Below are 18,839 nucleotides of genomic sequence, written 5' to 3' on the forward strand. Positions count from 1 at the left end.
CAGCAATTGCTGTTTTGTATGCTGCTGCATTATTTTGAACTTTGGGAAAAAAAAATCAAGACGTTGGCACTTTTAAAAGGGAGAGGAAGAAACTATGGCAGCGCATGGTCAGGTCAGTGCAGGGGAGAGAGAGAGAGAGAGAGAGAGAGAGATAGATAGAGAGAGAGAAAAGAAAATCACACTGCTAACTGACACAGCAGTGAACCTGCGCAATTACTGCCTTTGTTGTTGAATGTATTGCTGGACATCGGAGTTCATCCAGGAAAATTAACAAACAGTGAAATTCACAACTCATCTTGGGAGAACCTGTTTAGGAGAGGTCACAGCACAGAAACAGATAAGTGAAAACTTTTAAGTGTGGCCTTGCTGTAAGTCTGCAGTAGTGAGTAGAGTCTGTTCTTTCTTGATTATATGTTTTATCGAGATATGTCTCTTGATTAAACTTAAAAACATAAGCCATAATTATTAACTTAGCCTGCAGCAGTGTTTTGTAAAGGAATAAGACGGTGTTATTTTCTGAGTCTGCAGATTGGAAGAAGCAAAACTGGCCCTTAGTAGAATAACATGCTTTTTTTGTCAAATGTGTGAGTTTAGGGAGAGTTTACGTATTACTGAGGATTATATCTGCAATAAATGCCATTGGTTGTGAATCCTATCAGATTGAATGCATCAGTTGGAGCGACAGTGAGAGGCAATGAGCAATTTACAAGAGCAGGGGGGGGGTATGATGGACGGCAGTTGTAGGAAGGGAGAAAAGTCGCAGATACAGTCACACAGATGGATTAACTCCAGGAAAGGTAGTGCAGGAGTCTTCTGTGACTATTTCCATTTCAAACAAGCATGCTGTTTTGGAAAATGTAGGGGGTAATAGATTCTCAGGAATGTAGCACAAACAGCCAAGTCTCTGGTATTGAGATTGAGTCTCATGCAATGAGGAATACATCGGATTCCAAGAGATCAATTGTGATAGGGGACTCTCTAGTCCGAGGCGAAGACAAACGTTACTGTAGCCAGCAGCAAAAAATGGGAATGGTGTGTTGCTTCCCTGGTGCCAGGATCAAGGATGTCTCAGAGAGGGTACAGAATGTTCTCAAGGGGGAGAGGGCCCAGCAGGAGGTCATTGTACACAGTGGAACCACGGACACAGGAAGGTAAAAGGATGAGATTCTAAAGGGAGATTATAGAGTTAGGCAGGAATTTAAAAATGAGGTCCTCCAGAGTAGTAATATCTGGATTACTTCTGGTATTACGAGTCAGTGAGGGTAGGAATAGAGGATACAGCAGATGAATGCATGGCTGAGGAGCTGGTGTATGGGAGAAGGATTCACATTTTTGGATCATTGGAATCTCTTCTGGGGTAGAAGTGACCTGCACAAGAAGAACGGATTGCACCTGAATTGGAAGGGGATGAATATGCTGGCAGGGAGATTTGCTCGAGCTGCCCGGGAGGATTTAAACAAATACGCGGAGGTGTGGGGGGGGGGGGGGGGGAAGAGAATAGACACTGAGAGATAGTGAGGAAAAGAGATCAATCTGAGATTGGTGTTGAGAAAAAAAAGGGGGTCAAACTGTCAGGGAAGGCAGGAGACAAAGCAGAGAACAAGGTAGGACTGATAAATTCAACTGCATTTATTTCAATGCAAGAGGCCTAACAGGTAAGGCAGATGAAGTCAGGGCATGGTTTGGAACATGGGACTGGGATATCATAGCAATTACAGAAACATGGCTCAGGCATGGACAGGACTGGCAGCTTAATGTTCCAGGATACAAATGCTACAGGAAGGATAGAAAGGGAGGTAAGACAGGAGGGTGAGTGGTGTTTTTGATAAGCAATAGCATTGCAGCTGTACTGAGAGAGGATATTCCTGGAAGGCGTCCAGGGAAGTTATTTGGGTAGAACTGAGAAATGAGAAAGGGATGATCACCTCACTGAGATTGTATTATAGTCCCCCTAACAGTCAGAGGGAAATTGAGAAACAAATTTGTAAGGAGATCTCAGCTATCTGTAAGAATAATAGGGTGGTTATGGTAGGGGATTTTAACTTTCCAAACATAGACTGGGACTGCCATAGTGTTCAGGGTTTAGATGGAGAGGAATTTGTTTAGTGTGTACAAGAACATTTTCTGATTCAGTATGTGGATGTATCTACTAGAGAAGGTGTAAAACTTGACCTACTCTTGGGAAATAAGGTTTGGCAGGTGACTGAGGTGTCAGTGGGGGAGCACTTTGGGGCCAGCGACCATAATTCTACTAGTTTTAAAATAGTGATGGAAAAGGATAGACCAGATCTAAAAGTTGAAGTTCTAAATTGGAGAAAGACTAATTTTGATGGTATTAGGCAAGAACTACAAAAGCTGATTGGGGACAGATGTTCACAGGTAAAGGGACGGCTGGAAAATTGGAGGCCTTCAGAAATGAGATAACGAGAGTCCAGAGACAGTATATTCCTATTCGGGTGAAAAGAAAGGCTAGGTGTAGGGAATGCTGGATGACGAAAGAAATTGAGGGTTTGGTTAAGAAAAAGATGGAAGCATATGTCAGGTATAGACAGGATAGATCGAGTGAATCCTTGGAAGAATATAAAGGCAGTAGGAGTATACTTAAGAGGGAAATCAGGAGGGCAAAAAGGAGACATGAGATAGCTTTGGAAAAAAGAGTTAAGGAGAATACAAAGGGTTTTTACAAATACAGGAAGGACAAATGCATTAGGGAGAGAATAGGGTCCCTCAAAGATCAACTAGGATCGCCTAGGAACCCTCCAACCACACAGGATGAATGTAGATTTCTCCAGCTTCCTCATTTCCCCTCCCCCCACCTTATCTCAGTCCCAGCCCCTGGATTCAGCACCGTCCTCTTGACATGCAATCTTCTTCCTGACCTCTCCGCCCCCACCCCCCACTCCGTCCTATCACCCTCACCCTCAGCTCCTTCCACCTATCGCAGTCCTAGTGCCCCTCCCCCAAATTCCCTCCCCCCTACCTTTTATCTCAGCCCGCTTGGCACACCAGCCTCATTCCTGAAAAAGGGCTTATGCCTGAAATGTTGATTCTCCTGCTCCTCGGATGCTGCCTGGCCTGCTGTGTTTTTCCAGCACCACACTTTTCCATCCCTCAAAGATCAGCAAGGCAGCCTTTGTGTGGAACCACAGGAGATGGGGGAGATACTAAATGAGAATTTTGCATCAGTGTTTACTGTGGAAAAGGACATGGAAGATATAGAATGTGGGGAAATAGATGGTGACATCTTGAAAAATGTACAAAATACAGAGGAGGAAGTGCTGGATGTCTTGAAATGGGTAAAGGTGGATAAATCCCCAGGACCTGATCAGGTGTACCCTAGAACTCTGTGGGAAGCTAGGGAAGTGATTGCTGGGCCCCTTGCTGAGATACTTGTATCATCGATAGTCACAGGTGAGGTGCTCGAAGACAGGAGGTTGGCTAACATGGTGCCAGTATTTAAGAAAAGTGGTAAGGACTAGCCAGGGAACTATAGACTGGTGAGCCTAAAGTTGGTGGTGGGCAAGTTGTTGGAGTGAATCCTGAGGGACAGGATGTACATGTATTTGGCAAGGGAAGGACCGATAGTCAACATGGCTTTGTGTGTGGGAAATCATGTCTCATAAACTTGATTGAGTTTTTTGAAGAAGTAACAAAGAGGATCGATGAGGGCAGAGTGGTGGATGTGATCTATATGGACTTCAATAAGGTGTTCAACAAGGTTCCCCATGGGAGACTGGTTAGCAAAGTTAGATCTCATGGAATTAAGTGAGAACTAGCCATTTGGATACAGAACTGGCTCAAAGGTAGAAGACAGAGGGTGGTGGTGAAGGGTTGTTTTTCAGACTGAAGGCCAGTGATCAGTGGAGTGGGTCTACTACTTTCCATCATTCATATAAATGATTTGCATGTGAGCACAAGAGGTATAATTAGTAAGTTTGCAGATGACACCAAAATTGGAGCTGTAGTGGACAGCAGAGAAGGCTACTTTGGATTACACAGGGATCTTGATCACATAGGCCAGTTTGGCTAAGGAGTGTCAGAAAGAGTTTAATTTAGATAAATGTGAGGTGCTGCATTTCGGGAAAGCAAATCTTAGCAGGATTTATACAGTTAATGGTAAGATCCTAGGGAGTGTTGCTGATCCGAGAGACCTTTGAATGCAGGTTCATAGCTCCTTGAAAGTGGAGTCGTAGGTAGATAGGATAGTGAAGAAGGCGTTCGGTATGCTTTCCTTTACTGGTCAGAGTATTGAGTACAGGAGTTGGGAGGTCATGTTGCAGCTGTACAGGACATTGGTTAGGCCATTTTTAGAATGCTGCATGCAATTCTGGTCTCCTTCCTATCAGAAAATGTTGTGAAACTTGAAAGGGTTCAGAAAAGATTTACATGGATGTTGCCAGGGCTGGAGGATTTGAGCTACAGGGAGAGGTTGAATAGGCTGGGGATGTTTTCCCTGGAGCATCAGAGGCTGATGGGTGACTTTATAGAGGTTTATAAAATCACAAGGGGCATGGATAGGATAAATGGACAGTCTTTTCCCTTGGGTGGGGGAGTCCAGAACTAGAGGGCATAGGTTTAGGGTGAGAGGAGAAAGATATAAAAGAGACCCCGCGGCAACATTTTCACGCAGAGAAAATGTATGGGATGAACTGCTAGAGGAAGTGGTGGAGGCTAGTACAATTGCAGCATTTAAAAGGCATGTGGATGGTTCTATGAATTGGAAAGGTTTGGAGAGATATGGGTCAGTTGCTGGCAGGTGGGACTAGATTCGGTTGGGAATATCTGGTCGGCATAGATGAGTTGTACTGAAGGGTCTGTTTCCATGCTGTATATCTCTGATTCTTTAATCATCAGAAACAGGAGTAGGCTGCTCTGTCATTTAATAATATCGTGGCTGATCCAACACTCCTAATGAACACTTTCATGTCCTTCCCCATAACCCTTGATCCTCTACTGTTCAAGAATATATCTATTTCAGCCTTAAGTACACACAAGTACTCTTCATCCACAGCTGTCTGTGGCAAGCAGTTTTAAAGACTCACAATTCCCTGAGAAGAAATTCCTGCTCATTTCAGTCTTAAATTGGCACCCCTTTATTCTGATACTATGTCCTCTGGTCCTAGACTCTTCCATGAAGGGAACCATCCTCTCAATATGTACACTGTCAACTCCTTAAGAATCCTATTTGTTTCAATGAATTCACCTCTCATACTTCTAAACGCCACTGACCATCTAGATTCCCAACCTGTTTAATCATTGCGCATAAGACAATCCTTCCATACCAAGGATCATCCTAGTGACCCCTCTCTGAATGAAATATTTCCTTATATAAGGGGTCCAAATAAGTGATCCAAACTGCACACAGTATTTCAGAAGTGATCTCACTAGCACCTTGTACTGTTTCAATAAGATTTCCCTGTTCTTTTTTTCCAACCTCCTTGAAATAAGGGCCAACATTCCATCAGCCTTTCTGATTACCTGCCACACCTGTGTGCTAGTTTTCTGTGTTTCATGCACAGGTACCCCCAAGTCTATTTGTGTTGCGACTTTCTGCAGTTTTTCTCTAACAGAAACAATTATATGATTCTTGCTACAAATGGTTTTCTTACTTTCAGGACTAAAACAATAGATTTAAATATTGTAGGAGTACCTAAAAAAGAGATTTGCTGTACCCCGTAAAACAAATGCATTGTATATTCTGCAAAAGAATGAGAGGTTTTCTTTTTGTGATTATTTGTGAATGCACTTTTTTGGAGCATTTCAAATTACCTATGAGCCATACAGTTTATACTGAAAATACCATGAATTGTGGGAAACTGCAAGATTGTGTATTTTCTAAAACAGTAGTATAAAATTTCATCATCTAAAATTAACAGTTTATTCCATCTCAAATTGCATTTTAGCATTCGAAGTAAGTTTCCTAAATAGGTAACAAGACCATGTTAAGCATGTTTTAATCACTTTTGCCACTGCTTTATCATATTTTGATGCTGTTTAAATTTATCATAATTAAGAGCCGCACACAAAGAGCTTCTTTTAAAGTGTGGTGAGTGTCGACAACAATGATAGCCATTCCTAACAACAATCAGGGGATGAATCGACCATTATCCTGATACTTGTCACATTACAAAATCACAAAAGACTGAGAAAGATCAGCAGAATTTATTGTACTTCAGGATTGCAAATTGTAATATTAGGGCCAGAGGTGAAATGGTCTGGCACAGTTTGAAATCAAATCTCATTCGGAATTTGTATTACAAGCTTAGCTTGATAAAATTCCAACATTGGTCATTTTCAGTGGGTATCAAATAAGGAATTTCTTTTCTCCATGGCACTCTAGATTTCCTACCATATGTTCCCAAATTAGATTTTGATCTTGATCCATTTATCTTGATGCTCCTTCCTTTTACTTGTCAATGTACCTGAAAGTCTTTTTTTATCAAAATTGAGATGAGGGATGCAATTGATCTAATCATTAAAGTTTACAGTGAATTTAATTTTAAGGTTAGAATTATGTCATTAAGCAGTTTAATTTGTTGAAATTGAATGTGTACTTTGAGAAGAGAGTCTACATTAGATAAGAAGGGACACTTAAATCAAATCACACTGATTAACATAATGGTATCAATTATCAATGAAAAACAAGTAGTTATAAGGCTGTAAATATCTGAAAGAAACAGTGTAAGCTAATGGACGTCCTTTTGCGTTGCATACAGTAAATCACAAAATTCAAAGGAGCAGAACTCTGAAAGCTTGTGATTTCAAATAATCCAGTTGGACTGTCACTTGGTGTTGTGTGACCTAAGATTTCTTTAACCATGCAGAAGACATTTGCACATATAATGAAATCAGCCTTAAAAGCACCTATATAGAAAGATTACTCATCTATATTGATTTAAATTCTGATAATAACAATTACCAAAGAATTGCTCAACTATAAACACCAAATGAAATGTTGCTTTAGGTGCATATTTTGCAGACTGGATTTCAATAAGTTTCAAAAATCAAACATCACAAGCGACTCTGGAATGGGAGCCATTTCCTGCTTACCAAGTAGTTCTAGTATCCCAACCTCGAATAGCTGTATCATTAGCTGTGGCAAGTTGTGTACAGTTGTGATGAGGACTCCAGCATCCCGAAGTAAACTTTAACTGACCTTTTCCTTTTAAGGTTGTAGAACTTGAGAGCTAAAAGACAAATGCACAAGCAAACAGAAATGGGAAGGTGATGAATGACAATTCAGAAACCAGGTAGATGAACTAACAATCTAGGAATCTATAAAGAACAGTGTTCTTGCAACCATATCTTGGTAAAGCAATAAGAATGACTATTGACAATCTTTAAAACTCAAAACTGGTAGTCCTTGATGTGTTCAGTCACAACAAATATCAGAAGTGCCAAGACATTTTCACATCAATAATTTTTACTGTTGCTATCCCCACTACTATCACTATGAGCTCTTGATAGTATGCAATTATAAATCTACCATGATGGAGAACAGATATAACAGCATTTAAATTTATTTCACAAATGCTACATTTGTTATTTTATGAAGTTTCTGAACACAAGTAAGTTATTCATGACTCTATCCCATCCTTGAGTTATGATACTATGTCAGTTATAATTCATTAAAATGATTTAAGATGTTAACTACAGTCTACAATGTCAACAACTAACGGCATTTGAGAAGTACAAACAAACTCAGGCTTTCCATACTGGCTTACTATAACTGTTACATTGTGGACAATTAAGAATTATTTGCTTATAAAATTGATTTTAAAATATGCAAGGGTTAAAAATTAACCATCCTTATCCACATACTCATGTAATTTTTGGTAGGTAAGACAAACAGTCCAAAAGTAATTCAAGAGAAACAGAAGTAGGCCATTCATCCCACTGAACCTGCCTCACCATTCAAAATGATTGTGGCTGGCTAAACACTTTAACATATGTTACCACCACTCCCCCTAAACCTGTATGCCACTGATAATCAGAAACCTATCAATCTCCACCTTAAACCTACTCAAAAGTGAGCTTCCACAACCCTCTGCAGTAGCAAATTCCAAAGGTTCACAACCCTCTAAGTAAAAAAAAAAGCCTCCTAATGTCAGATCTAAGTGACATAGCCCTTAGTTTTAAATTATGCCTTCTGGTTCTTAGGTCTCAACCGGGGAAACATTTATCTTTAATTTTTTGCACAGAGGTCATCTACTTTTACTCTGTCTATCCTTTTTCAAATATTTTCTAAATTTCAATGAGACCACCTCTCATTCTTTGAAACTCTTAAGAATATAGGCATACAAGCCCATTCTCTCTTCAGTTTTCTCATCCCTGTGACAAGGCTGGTGAACCTATGTTACATTCCCTCTGTAGCAATAATATATTTTCTGAGAAAAGAAGACCAAAGTTGCACATGGTAATCCAGGTGCAGTCTAACAAAGCTCCTATATAATTCAAGCAAGACTTCACTACTCCTGTACTCAAAACTTCTTGTAGTAATGGCTAATATTCCATTAGTCTTTTTAATAGTTTGCTGTACTGGCAAACATGACCTAGCTGTCCTTTATTGACTTCTCAACAAGGACAGCTAGGTCCCTTTCTACATCTACACTTTCTAAGCTCTTACCATTTAAGAAACACTCCAGATAACTGTTTCTCACACTCAAGTGAAGAACCTCAAATTTTACACATTATTTTCCATCTGCTACTATACAGTCATAGAGTCATGGCGATGTACAGCACGGAAATAGACCCTTCAGTTTGACTTATCCATGCCAACCAGATATCCCACCTGCCAGCACCTGGCCCATATCCCTCCAAACCCTTCCTATTCATATACTCATCCAGATGCCTTTTAAATGTTGCAATTGTACTAGACTCCACTACTTCCTCCTGTCGTCCATACCACACACACACCACTCTCTGCATGAAAAAGTTGCCCCTTAGATCTTTTTTATGTCTTTCCCCTCTCACCCTAAATCTATGCCTTCTAGCTCTGGACTCCCCCACCCCAGGGAAATCATGCCCCTCATGATTTTATAAACCTCTATTAGGTCACCCCTCAGCCTCCGACAATCCAGGGAAAACAGCACTAGCCTATCCAACCACTCCCTATAGCTCAAATCCTCCAACCCTTGCAACATCCTTGTAAATCTTTTCTGAACCCTTTCAAGTTTCACAACATCCTTCCGATAGGAAGGAGACTAGAATTGCACGCAGTACTCCAAAAGTGGCCAAACCAATGTTCATACAGACACAACATGACTTCCCAACTCCTGAACTCAATACTCTGAGCAGTAAAGTAAAGCATACCAAACGCCTTCTTCACTATCCTATCTACCTGTGACTCTACTTTCAAGGAGCTATGAACCTACACTTCAAGGTCTCTTTGTTCAGCAACACTCCCCAGAACCTTACCATTAAGTGTATAAGTCCTGCTAAGATTTGCTTTCCCAAAATGCAGCACCTCGCATTTATCTAAATTAAACTCCATCTGCCACTCCTCAGTCCAAGTCTGTTCAAATCCTCCTGAAGTTGCTTTACATCTTTATCACACTCCAATTTAGCTCTGTATCATCCATAAAGTAGAAACATTATATTTGGACCCACTTCCAAATTGTTGATACATATTGTGTACAGCCAGGGCCTAAAGTACTGATCCTTGCTGTACCCCACAAGACATAACCTGCCAACAAATGTATGATCCATTTATTCCTACACTTTGCTTTCTGTCTGTAGGCCAACATTAATCTGTGCTAGCACATTACGTCCCATCCCATGTGCTTTAATTTTTCCAGCAGCTACCTGCAGAGGACTTTATCAAAAGTCTTTTGCAAAACTCAGCAGGCTACATCCACTGGCACTTCTTTATCAATTTTGTGAGTAATACCTTCAAAAAAATTCCAACAAGTCTGTCAAACCCAATATCTCATTTGCAAATCTATGCTGATTATGCCCAATCAGATTATCACCAACCAACTGTCTATTTAACCCTTCCTTGACAATAAATTCCAGTACTTTCCCCAATATTGATGTGAGACTAACAAATCTGTACTTTCCTGTTTTCTTTCCTGCTTCCTTCTCAAAGTAGGGTTGCATTTTTTACATTTCCGTCTGCAGGAATCGTCCCAGAATGAACAGAATTTTGGAATGTAATTATATATTCATTGACTATCTCTACTGGGAACCTGTTCAACATTATGAGGTATAAACCATCAGATCCTGGGGATTTATCAACATTCAGTTCCATTAATTTCTTCATTATAATCTTCTCACTAATGTTCATTTTCTTCAATTCCTCATTCTCCCTATCCATTTGGACCTCTATTCTGGTAGATTTCTGCTATATCCCTCAGTGAAACCAGATACAAGTAATCATTTAGTTTCTGTGCCGTTTCCTAATTCACCATAATAAATTCTTCTTACTCTGCCTATAATGGGCCCACGTATGTTTTCACTAAACATTTCCTTTTCATATACACATAGAAATTTTAACAGTCCATCTTGATGTTAGTTGCTAGATAGCACACATATTCCATTCTCCCTTTCCTCATCAGTTTCTGGGTCCTCTTTTGTTCCATTTCATAAGTCTCCCAAATCTCAGAATTACTGTATTTCTGGTAACTTTACAGGACCTTTCATTTAATCTGATATAATCCTGAACTATCTTTGTTGGCCACAGGTGATTGAACTTTTTTCTGGGTTTTTGCACCTTGAAGGAACGTATGGTTATTGTAAATCATGTAATAGTTCTTTAAAAACTATCCATTGCCAAAGTACAGTCACGTCTATTAATGTATTTTCTCATCAGCCTCAGCCAATTTGTCTCATGCCTTCCCTTATAGAAATACAACATCCTTACTTTCAAACATAGTATAAAATTCGATTGCATGGTGATCACTCAGCTCCAAAGGTTCTTTTACAAGATTGCAAACCTACATTTGTGGAGGCACAGCTTTAGTATTCTTTAAAGTATTTCTTTAAAGTTGTTCATCTGGTGCAAAAAAACTCACAAACTTTACAGTGATTTTGTTTCTTGCATTCGTTTTTCAGCTTTGCATGTTTTCATACCTAACTTCTAACAGCAATGTTTAAATTCAATCACAAGTAGTTTTGCTAAAACATGGTAAAGATGATTGGAAAACTTGAGGACCATTGAATAAGAAATCCTACAAGCATTTTACCACCAGAATGTATTAGTAAAATTGGTAAAATGCTTGTAGGATTTCTTATTCAAAGGTTCTCAAGCTTTTCGATCATCTTTAATGTGTTTTAGCTAACTGCTCTGACAAGGATCAGTGACAAGGATATTCCACAAGTAAATAAAGGCTGATTTGGTGATGGGAGACTGGCCTCTGTGGAGTCATTTCACACTCTCTACCAGTATCTCATAAAACCCCGTAAAAATGAAGTGAAGTCTCTCTACATTTGTATTCAATTCCCCATTTGCTAAATGAAGGGTACCATCAATTTTCCACATTACTTGCTAACCTGCTTTTGTGATTCATGCATTGGGACACCCAGATTCATCTGCATCTCAGAGCTCTGCAATCTCACATCATTTAGATAATATGTGTAACTTATATCCTTCCTGCCAAAATGTTCCCACAGTCCCCTTTCCTAGATATTTGCCCACTCATTTGGCCTATCTATAGCCCTCTGGAGTGTCCTTCTGTCTTCTTCACAATTCATTTCCTATCTATCTTTCAGTCATCAAGAAATCTGGCAGTGTTAGCTTTGGTCCCTTCATTCAAGTTGTTCATACAAATTGTAAACAGTTGAGATCCCAGCAACTGATCTCCATGGTACATCCGTGGTATGGGCGGCACGGTGGCACAGTGGTTAGCACCGCTGCTTCATAGCGCCAGAGACCCAGGGTCAATTCCCGCCTCTGGTGACTCTGTGTGTGGAGTTTGGACATTCTCCCCGTGTCTGCGTGGGTTTCCTCTGGGTGCTCCGGTTTCCTCCCACAATCCAAAAATGTGCTGGTCAGGTGAATTGGCCATGTTAAATTGCCCGTAGTGTTAGGTGAAGGGGTAAATGTAGTGGAATGGGTCTGGTGAGTTGCGCTTCGGCGGGTCGGTGAGGACTTGTTGGCCCGAAGGGCCTGTTTCCACACTGTATGTAATCTAATCTAATATCTTGTCAACCTGAGACATTTACCAGGACTTAAAGGATTCCTGTTGTTGTAAGATTAATATAATTTGGAGGATGTATTTAGCACAACCACATCAATATTTCAAGAATATAATTGCTTGGTAAATTTCACCGTTATCATTACAAAAATGTCACTACCATGATCACAGTGCCTGGACCAAAAGGAACACATATTTTGCATTTATAATTGATGCATAAAAAGTTTACAAATGCAATTTCTAATCAAAGCGTGGATAAATAAATTATTAATAGGAAACATTGACATATGAAGTGCACATAGACCTATCAAACATTAAATTCAGCTCAGAGAAAGTGAGGATTGCAGACGCTGAAGCTCAGAATTGAGAATGTTGTGCTGGAAAAGCACAGCAGGTCAGGGAGCATCTGAGGAGCAGGAGAATTGACGTTCGGGCAAGTGACTACTTGACTCACTAAGCCTCAAATATTGTGGGAAAGAAGCATATGGACTATTCTGACTGGAACAAAGCCATCTGTCACATTAAAAGATAGGTATTAACTGTTAAGCCTTGTTTATGAAAAATATAAGGGATCTCATCTAGGTCTGAGGGCCCCATTACAAGTTAGGTCATCCAGAGGTAAGCAACAATAGAAAAGACAAATTTTACAGAGCCTGGGAGTTACGTTTATAAAATGCATTTGTGACAGTTTCCTGGAGAAATATATTATGGAACCAAAAGATGATGCTTAATACAAACAACAAGACTGTGTCATTGGATAAATATATGGATGATAAGGAATAGTGTAGGTTAAATGGGCTTCAGACTGAGTTCACAGGTCGGTGCAACATTGAGGGCCGAAGGGTCTGTACTGCGCTGTAATGTTCTATGTTCTGAAAAGGCAGCTCAGATAAAATAGAAAGGGAAAACTTGGCCTACCTGAGATAGGGCTTTTAAAATGATTATGTATTAGATACATATTTACACAAGAATAGAAGTTTACATTTATTATATATTGGGGAATTACATTTCTGATGCCTTGGATGCACAGATACCCTTGATGAAACTTCTTTCTCCATCCACAAGAAGATGAGAACAAAAAGATATAAACAAGATAACCTCATCAGAGTGCCAAGAGACAAATAAAGTCTCTGCAAGAGACAAATAAAGTTACTGCAGGGGCAGTAACAATTTAGAAAGACGGTCGCTATGACCTCAAGAAAATAAACAATTGCTACTTTAAAAATCTGATAAAAAGGAAAGTGTTCCCAAAATTGTCACAGAATCGTAGTGTTAGATTGAATTACGAATAACTTTGTAAGTAAGTAATTTTAAATTAGAACTGATATTACAAATATTGTACCAATTGGTAGAAATTTACATCCTTTTTAATCTTCTGTCCTTAGATTAGCAAGGGATATGAACTGTGTGACTGAATTTGAAAAGTCATTTATAGTGAGCAAGTATATGATGTGGCTGGTGAGTGTCTATGAAGGGAGATAATAATCAGTGTTTGATTGTGATCAATAACCATAAGAGCCCAAGGGCAGGTGATAGGAGTCTGGTAAACAACATGAGATATTGGGAGGATCAAAGGTGGACCATGGAGTTGTGCATTACTGATCATGTATTCACAGGATTGGACGTGTAGGTCGGAGGGGATGTGGCAAGTACTGATGTCAATGTTGCATGTAACCATTGTAATACAGTATGTATAAATATCCTGCACTTTATTAGGAAAGGTCAAGTGTCACTGACCTTTGATTTGAGCTGTAATTAAGAGCGCACCTGGTCCCCACATGAAAGCCAGATTCTCAACAGATTCTGGCCCCTCCCACGTGTGGTAAATGAGCTCCAAATAATAATCGATTTGTGTACTGAATACAGGACTCAGACACCTCTGTAAAATTTGACAAGGTAGCACTGTGAAGTATGTATGCAAAATAAAGGGTTATGGCATTGAGGATTGGGAAATTTAAGTCTCGTGGGATCTTGAAACCAGGAGCTATTATGGAATATACTTGATTTTTAAAAAGACTTGTTCACATTTATGTCTAATAGTTTTCTTCAAGATACCCAGCTGGGATCTAAAGTAGGCATCAGATTTGTTGGACATAGTTTTTGGATGGTGAGGGTTTCCTATGTCGCCACCTGTTCTTAACAACCCTGCAGCTATTTAACACTCCAAAGTGTTAATGGCTGGAGATGTGTGGATGACTGTCCTTAGAGAGTTACCAGATAATCTGATTGTCCTGCAGCTCAGTTGCTCAGAGGCAGTAGTGCTGAGAACTAACATTACTAGTAGTCCCCAGATTTTCAGCCCTGGAATCCAGTACCAAGTGACTGCAGGGGATTTTACGAACAGTGAAGGGGTTGGGGTGAAGATGATGGGGATCTTTATGAAGTGGCAGCGGGGAGGGATGGGACGGGAAGAATCATTTGTGAGAAACAGATCTACCCACAAACCTACCAGCATCATAAAATTCTGCCATTAATTGTATGTGTAAGTACCCACTTCAGGCACCAGAGAACACCTTCCTTGTCTTTACTTAACGCCTTGTCTTTCATACTTGGTATAAATCCTTATCTATTGCCTGCCTTTTTTGACACGTGAGAAGGATTGCTACTGGAAAATGACATGCACACAGCCCAGTTTAACCTGTCCTTATTTCTGTATTTGAATTCAATGAAATTCCTATGTCAAAATTTCTAATGGGAAATACCAATAACACAGCCGTCATCCTATCATTGTATTTCATCATTATCATGACACTATGGAACCACATGAGTAGAAAGTATAATTACTGTGGGAGAAATTTACGATAGCTGGATCCAGCAACAATGTGGTAAAGAAATTTATATATAAAAAGCAAACAGGTGGATGCCCAAACTATCAAAAAACAAAATTGTAAAATTACTTACCACTGCCTTGCTTGAGCTTTCTTGTAAATCCCAAAGTAGAATATAATTATCAGTCAGTGATGCTATCTTTGTACCATATCCCATTGGCTCCCATAAAACACTACAGACAGAGCAAAATTCATCAAATGACTATCTCAACAAACTAAACTAATAAATATGATTCATCAATTCAGTTTTACAGTACACTGTAGTAGTAACAGTTGCTCTGCAAGATTGGAATATAAGACAGTGAGCCAAAGACTGGTGCAAGTGTAGAAAAAAGATGTCCTTCTGACCAACTCTGTCCTGTTGTGTATTAATTTGAAGCACTACAAGAGCCTTATGACTTAGTTCTTCAGACAGTGTGTTCCAAATCTTGCACTGGGAATCAGAGAAACATTAATACAGAAAAGCTTGGCACTTCTCAATTTTAAAAGACAAATCCAAGATAAATACATTCCATTATACAGAGGAACCTCGATTATCCGGCATTCAATTATCCGAATATCGGATTGTCCGACAAGATTGCAAGGTCCCAATGCTCAGCTAAACCATGTTATCTGGCATTCGATTATCTAGATTTGGATTAACCAAACAGAATACTGCCCGCCTGCGTCCTTCAGATAATCAAGGTTCCTCTGTATTCTGATGCACCTATTGGCTGTCCATCAGACGACTTATGTTTAGGGGCCTCTACCTTTAAATCTTCGTGAAAAGTGAATTCTGTACGTGAGGTCAAAGTGGCAAAACTGAAAAGGGATTAAAGTTTTTTCCAGCACAGAGGGAATTTCAGATCATAGATCGTATGTCATAAACCAAATAATAGTGACAGGAATATAGCACCTGAATATTAATGTGATTCAAACATATTAAAAAGCTTAATTTTAAAGAAGAAAACTCTAATGGAAACTAAGACAGTTGCCTTGCAAGCTCAAATTGCTGCCCTGATGGCTTTAGTTCAAAGAGGCAACCAGAGTATCACAGCAGTCCATTGATTTGTTCTCTTACAGAGTGGATGATTATGGAGGTACTACCCTGGGATTTTGGAAATGGCTTCCTGAAGCATGAATCTCCTACCCCAAGAGTGGCAGTATTCCTCTTTCCACCCTTTCCACTCTGCTACCTTTACTATCAACCAGTGCAGCTCAGACAGCGATAGTGCAGTCTGAAGCCCAGTCATATGGGCATAAAGCTGCTGGGGATCATCTTCCAAGGCCACCTGCAATCTGCTGAATTGAAGATCTGCAGCCTTCCACCATCCATGCATCAATAACTAAAGCAGTAAAAGAGACAAAGTGACATGAAGGATGGCAAGCGGAACACAAAGTGATTAGTTTGATTTTGCATGCATTATTTAGTGACTGAATTACTAAAATTAGTTCTGAACATATGCTTTTGGGATCTTTTTATTTTGTGTTATGGGAAAGAGGTCAGTGCATTAATCAGTGATAGAGAAAAGATCAAGAATGGAAAAGTATTGTTGAAGTACCTGGAATCAGTGGTGATTATGTAAAACCTGTAGGGTAATGACATAAGGGGGCTGTCTGCCTTGTAGCCTTCCTGACACGTCTTAATTATAGATGGTTATACTTCATCTTGCTGCACTCCCATTTCCTTGCAACTCAGCTTCTCATCTGATAGATGGTGCGAGGACTGTTAGCTCATAACCGGAAGATTGTGCAGCATTCACGATATTTACACAAGTCTTGAAACTTCTTTCGCTGAATATTGCAAGCCTTCTGCAGAGCAGCACAAGTGATGTAAGCATAACTTGGGAATATCAGTGATGCTCTGTAACTTACTATGCAGATATAAATACAGTGGTACAGAGGACTGGTGCAGAGTGAAGCAATTGTAAAAATTTCTAGGGTGATGGTGTAATGCACCACCTATAGTGAAAAGAAAACTATATATGGAGGGACCAGGTTTACCAGCTCAGTTCTATGCTGAACAATGTGCATTTGATTAATAACTTATTAACCATCACATGCCTGTTCTGTCTGTTCATTTCTGGAAAAAGAATGTAATAAAAAGATGTATCTATGTTTAGAGAATATGAATAAACTTCCCTAATGAGTAAAGCATTGCAAACTCCAAGATATTGTTTGCATGTCCACCAAAAGCCTGTAAGGTGTTCGGCACATTAAAGAGTTACAGTCACATTGTTAGCTCCAGACAATGCTATTTTTGCCATGCTTTGAAGCTGCAACACTTGTAAAGCAATAACATCCTGAGTTTTAGTCTTTTAATGAGAAACAGGTAAGAAAATTATTCCCCAAGGGCTCTCAAGTGAAATGACCTCTGACTGTGTCCTTATCCTCTTTCACTTTGTAGTAGTTTGTCTCACTTTTGTGGCAGTGGTAGTTTCAAATCAGCATTGCATATTCACTCTTGTCATCAGCTACCTACTTGACACGCTAACAATGGTCTTTTGGGCTAAGTGCACAACTCTCTTTATCAGGGTGGCATCCCGTGTACTTTCTATCTCACATCTTTCCAAATAAATAACACATTTGAGAGATCCTCATCAATATACCTGAAATCTACTTATATACAAAAATCTGCAGCAATCGTAGCTGATGATTTGTTTAATATTTACAAGATGGATACATGCTTTGAATACCTTTGAAGCTTTATCTGGAAAGAAATATTAGTCTACTTGCACGTGGATGATAATTTGATTAACTATTTGAGATGCCATTTCATACATGTTTACAAAACACTAAAATAATAGATTTCACATGGTTCTTATAATCCCAAATGAAATTTCCCCAATTTATCTTGGAATCTGGTTCAGAATCAGCAACTTTTTTTTTGCTCAAAGTAGGGAAGGTTTGAAATTCCAGGTATTTACTCAGAATAAAGCTACTTGAGTGCACAGTTTTGAACAAAAATAAACTTTACAAAATTGGAAAAGTAGAACAATTTACTAAACAGGTATACAATCTGTTCTCTAATATTCAGAATTAACATGGATTAAATACAGTTAACAGCCAAACTGTGGCCAAACACCCTCAAGAGCACATCAAACAGCAGATGCAGTCAAGTCAGATCTGATGAATTTCTCAGTATTTAGATGATTGTTAATCTGACTCAAACTTTGCTTCCATGGCATAGGACATTAAATATTTACTTTAAAAATTTAGCCTCTGAATTTCCTCAAAATAACACCTGTTCAGACTTTGGTCTTCAGGCTTCTTCCTTGACCTGCAACCAGTTGTCAGGTAACAGAACTTAAATGGAGAATGAAAACAAAATAGATTTCATAATTAATTTAACCTCAATTTATGAAAAGGAAATATGGACTTACAATATGGAAAATACCTATTACAGTACCATATGTAGGTGTAATGATTACAGGAGGTATTAATTTTGACTTTGTTTAAATAAAACGTGCACCCCACAGACCATACATAAAGAAAGCACACAAAATTTTTTAAAAGATCATATTCAAATAACTAGATAAACAAATGTTCCTTTCCAACTGAAGCTTCAAGATATGTAATGCATTCAAAGAAGATATCCATCAACAAAATATTACAATTTTTGCAAAGCTGCAGATTTATTCATGTAGTAAATAGATTTTAGGTATAATGACAAGGACTCAAAAATTAGTAATTAATTTGAAAACATTTCACTCTCTCCATTTTCCATATCTTGATGCCAACTTTCTCAATACCAATTTCCAATAACCAACACATTAGTTTAACAAGTTTCAAACTTGAATTTATCCTAAGTAGAAAACTGATGCAACATAATAAAAACTCCTTGATTAATAGTGAAAGGTATACAAACATTAATAATGGCAGTTTAGTCAGCACTGCA

At 39.1% G+C, this 18,839-nt stretch overlaps 1 protein-coding gene across 3 annotated transcripts in view; it reads right to left on the reverse strand.

The window, feature by feature from the left end:
* Positions 1-18,839, reverse strand: part of eipr1 (EARP complex and GARP complex interacting protein 1) — an 84,661-nt gene that overhangs the window by 42,940 nt on the left and 22,882 nt on the right. For all 3 annotated transcript variants that reach the window (XM_060821679.1, XM_060821676.1, XM_060821668.1), the window contains exons 5-6: positions 15,036-15,135; positions 7,051-7,187 (exon numbers count right to left, since the gene is read on the reverse strand). In XM_060821679.1, coding sequence (XP_060677662.1) covers positions 7,051-7,187; positions 15,036-15,135 — 237 coding nt within the window. The remainder of the gene's footprint in view (positions 1-7,050; positions 7,188-15,035; positions 15,136-18,839) is intronic.

This window comes from Hemiscyllium ocellatum, chromosome 3 (genome assembly GCF_020745735.1).
Source record: "Hemiscyllium ocellatum isolate sHemOce1 chromosome 3, sHemOce1.pat.X.cur, whole genome shotgun sequence".
Taxonomy (NCBI): Eukaryota; Metazoa; Chordata; class Chondrichthyes; order Orectolobiformes; family Hemiscylliidae; genus Hemiscyllium; species Hemiscyllium ocellatum.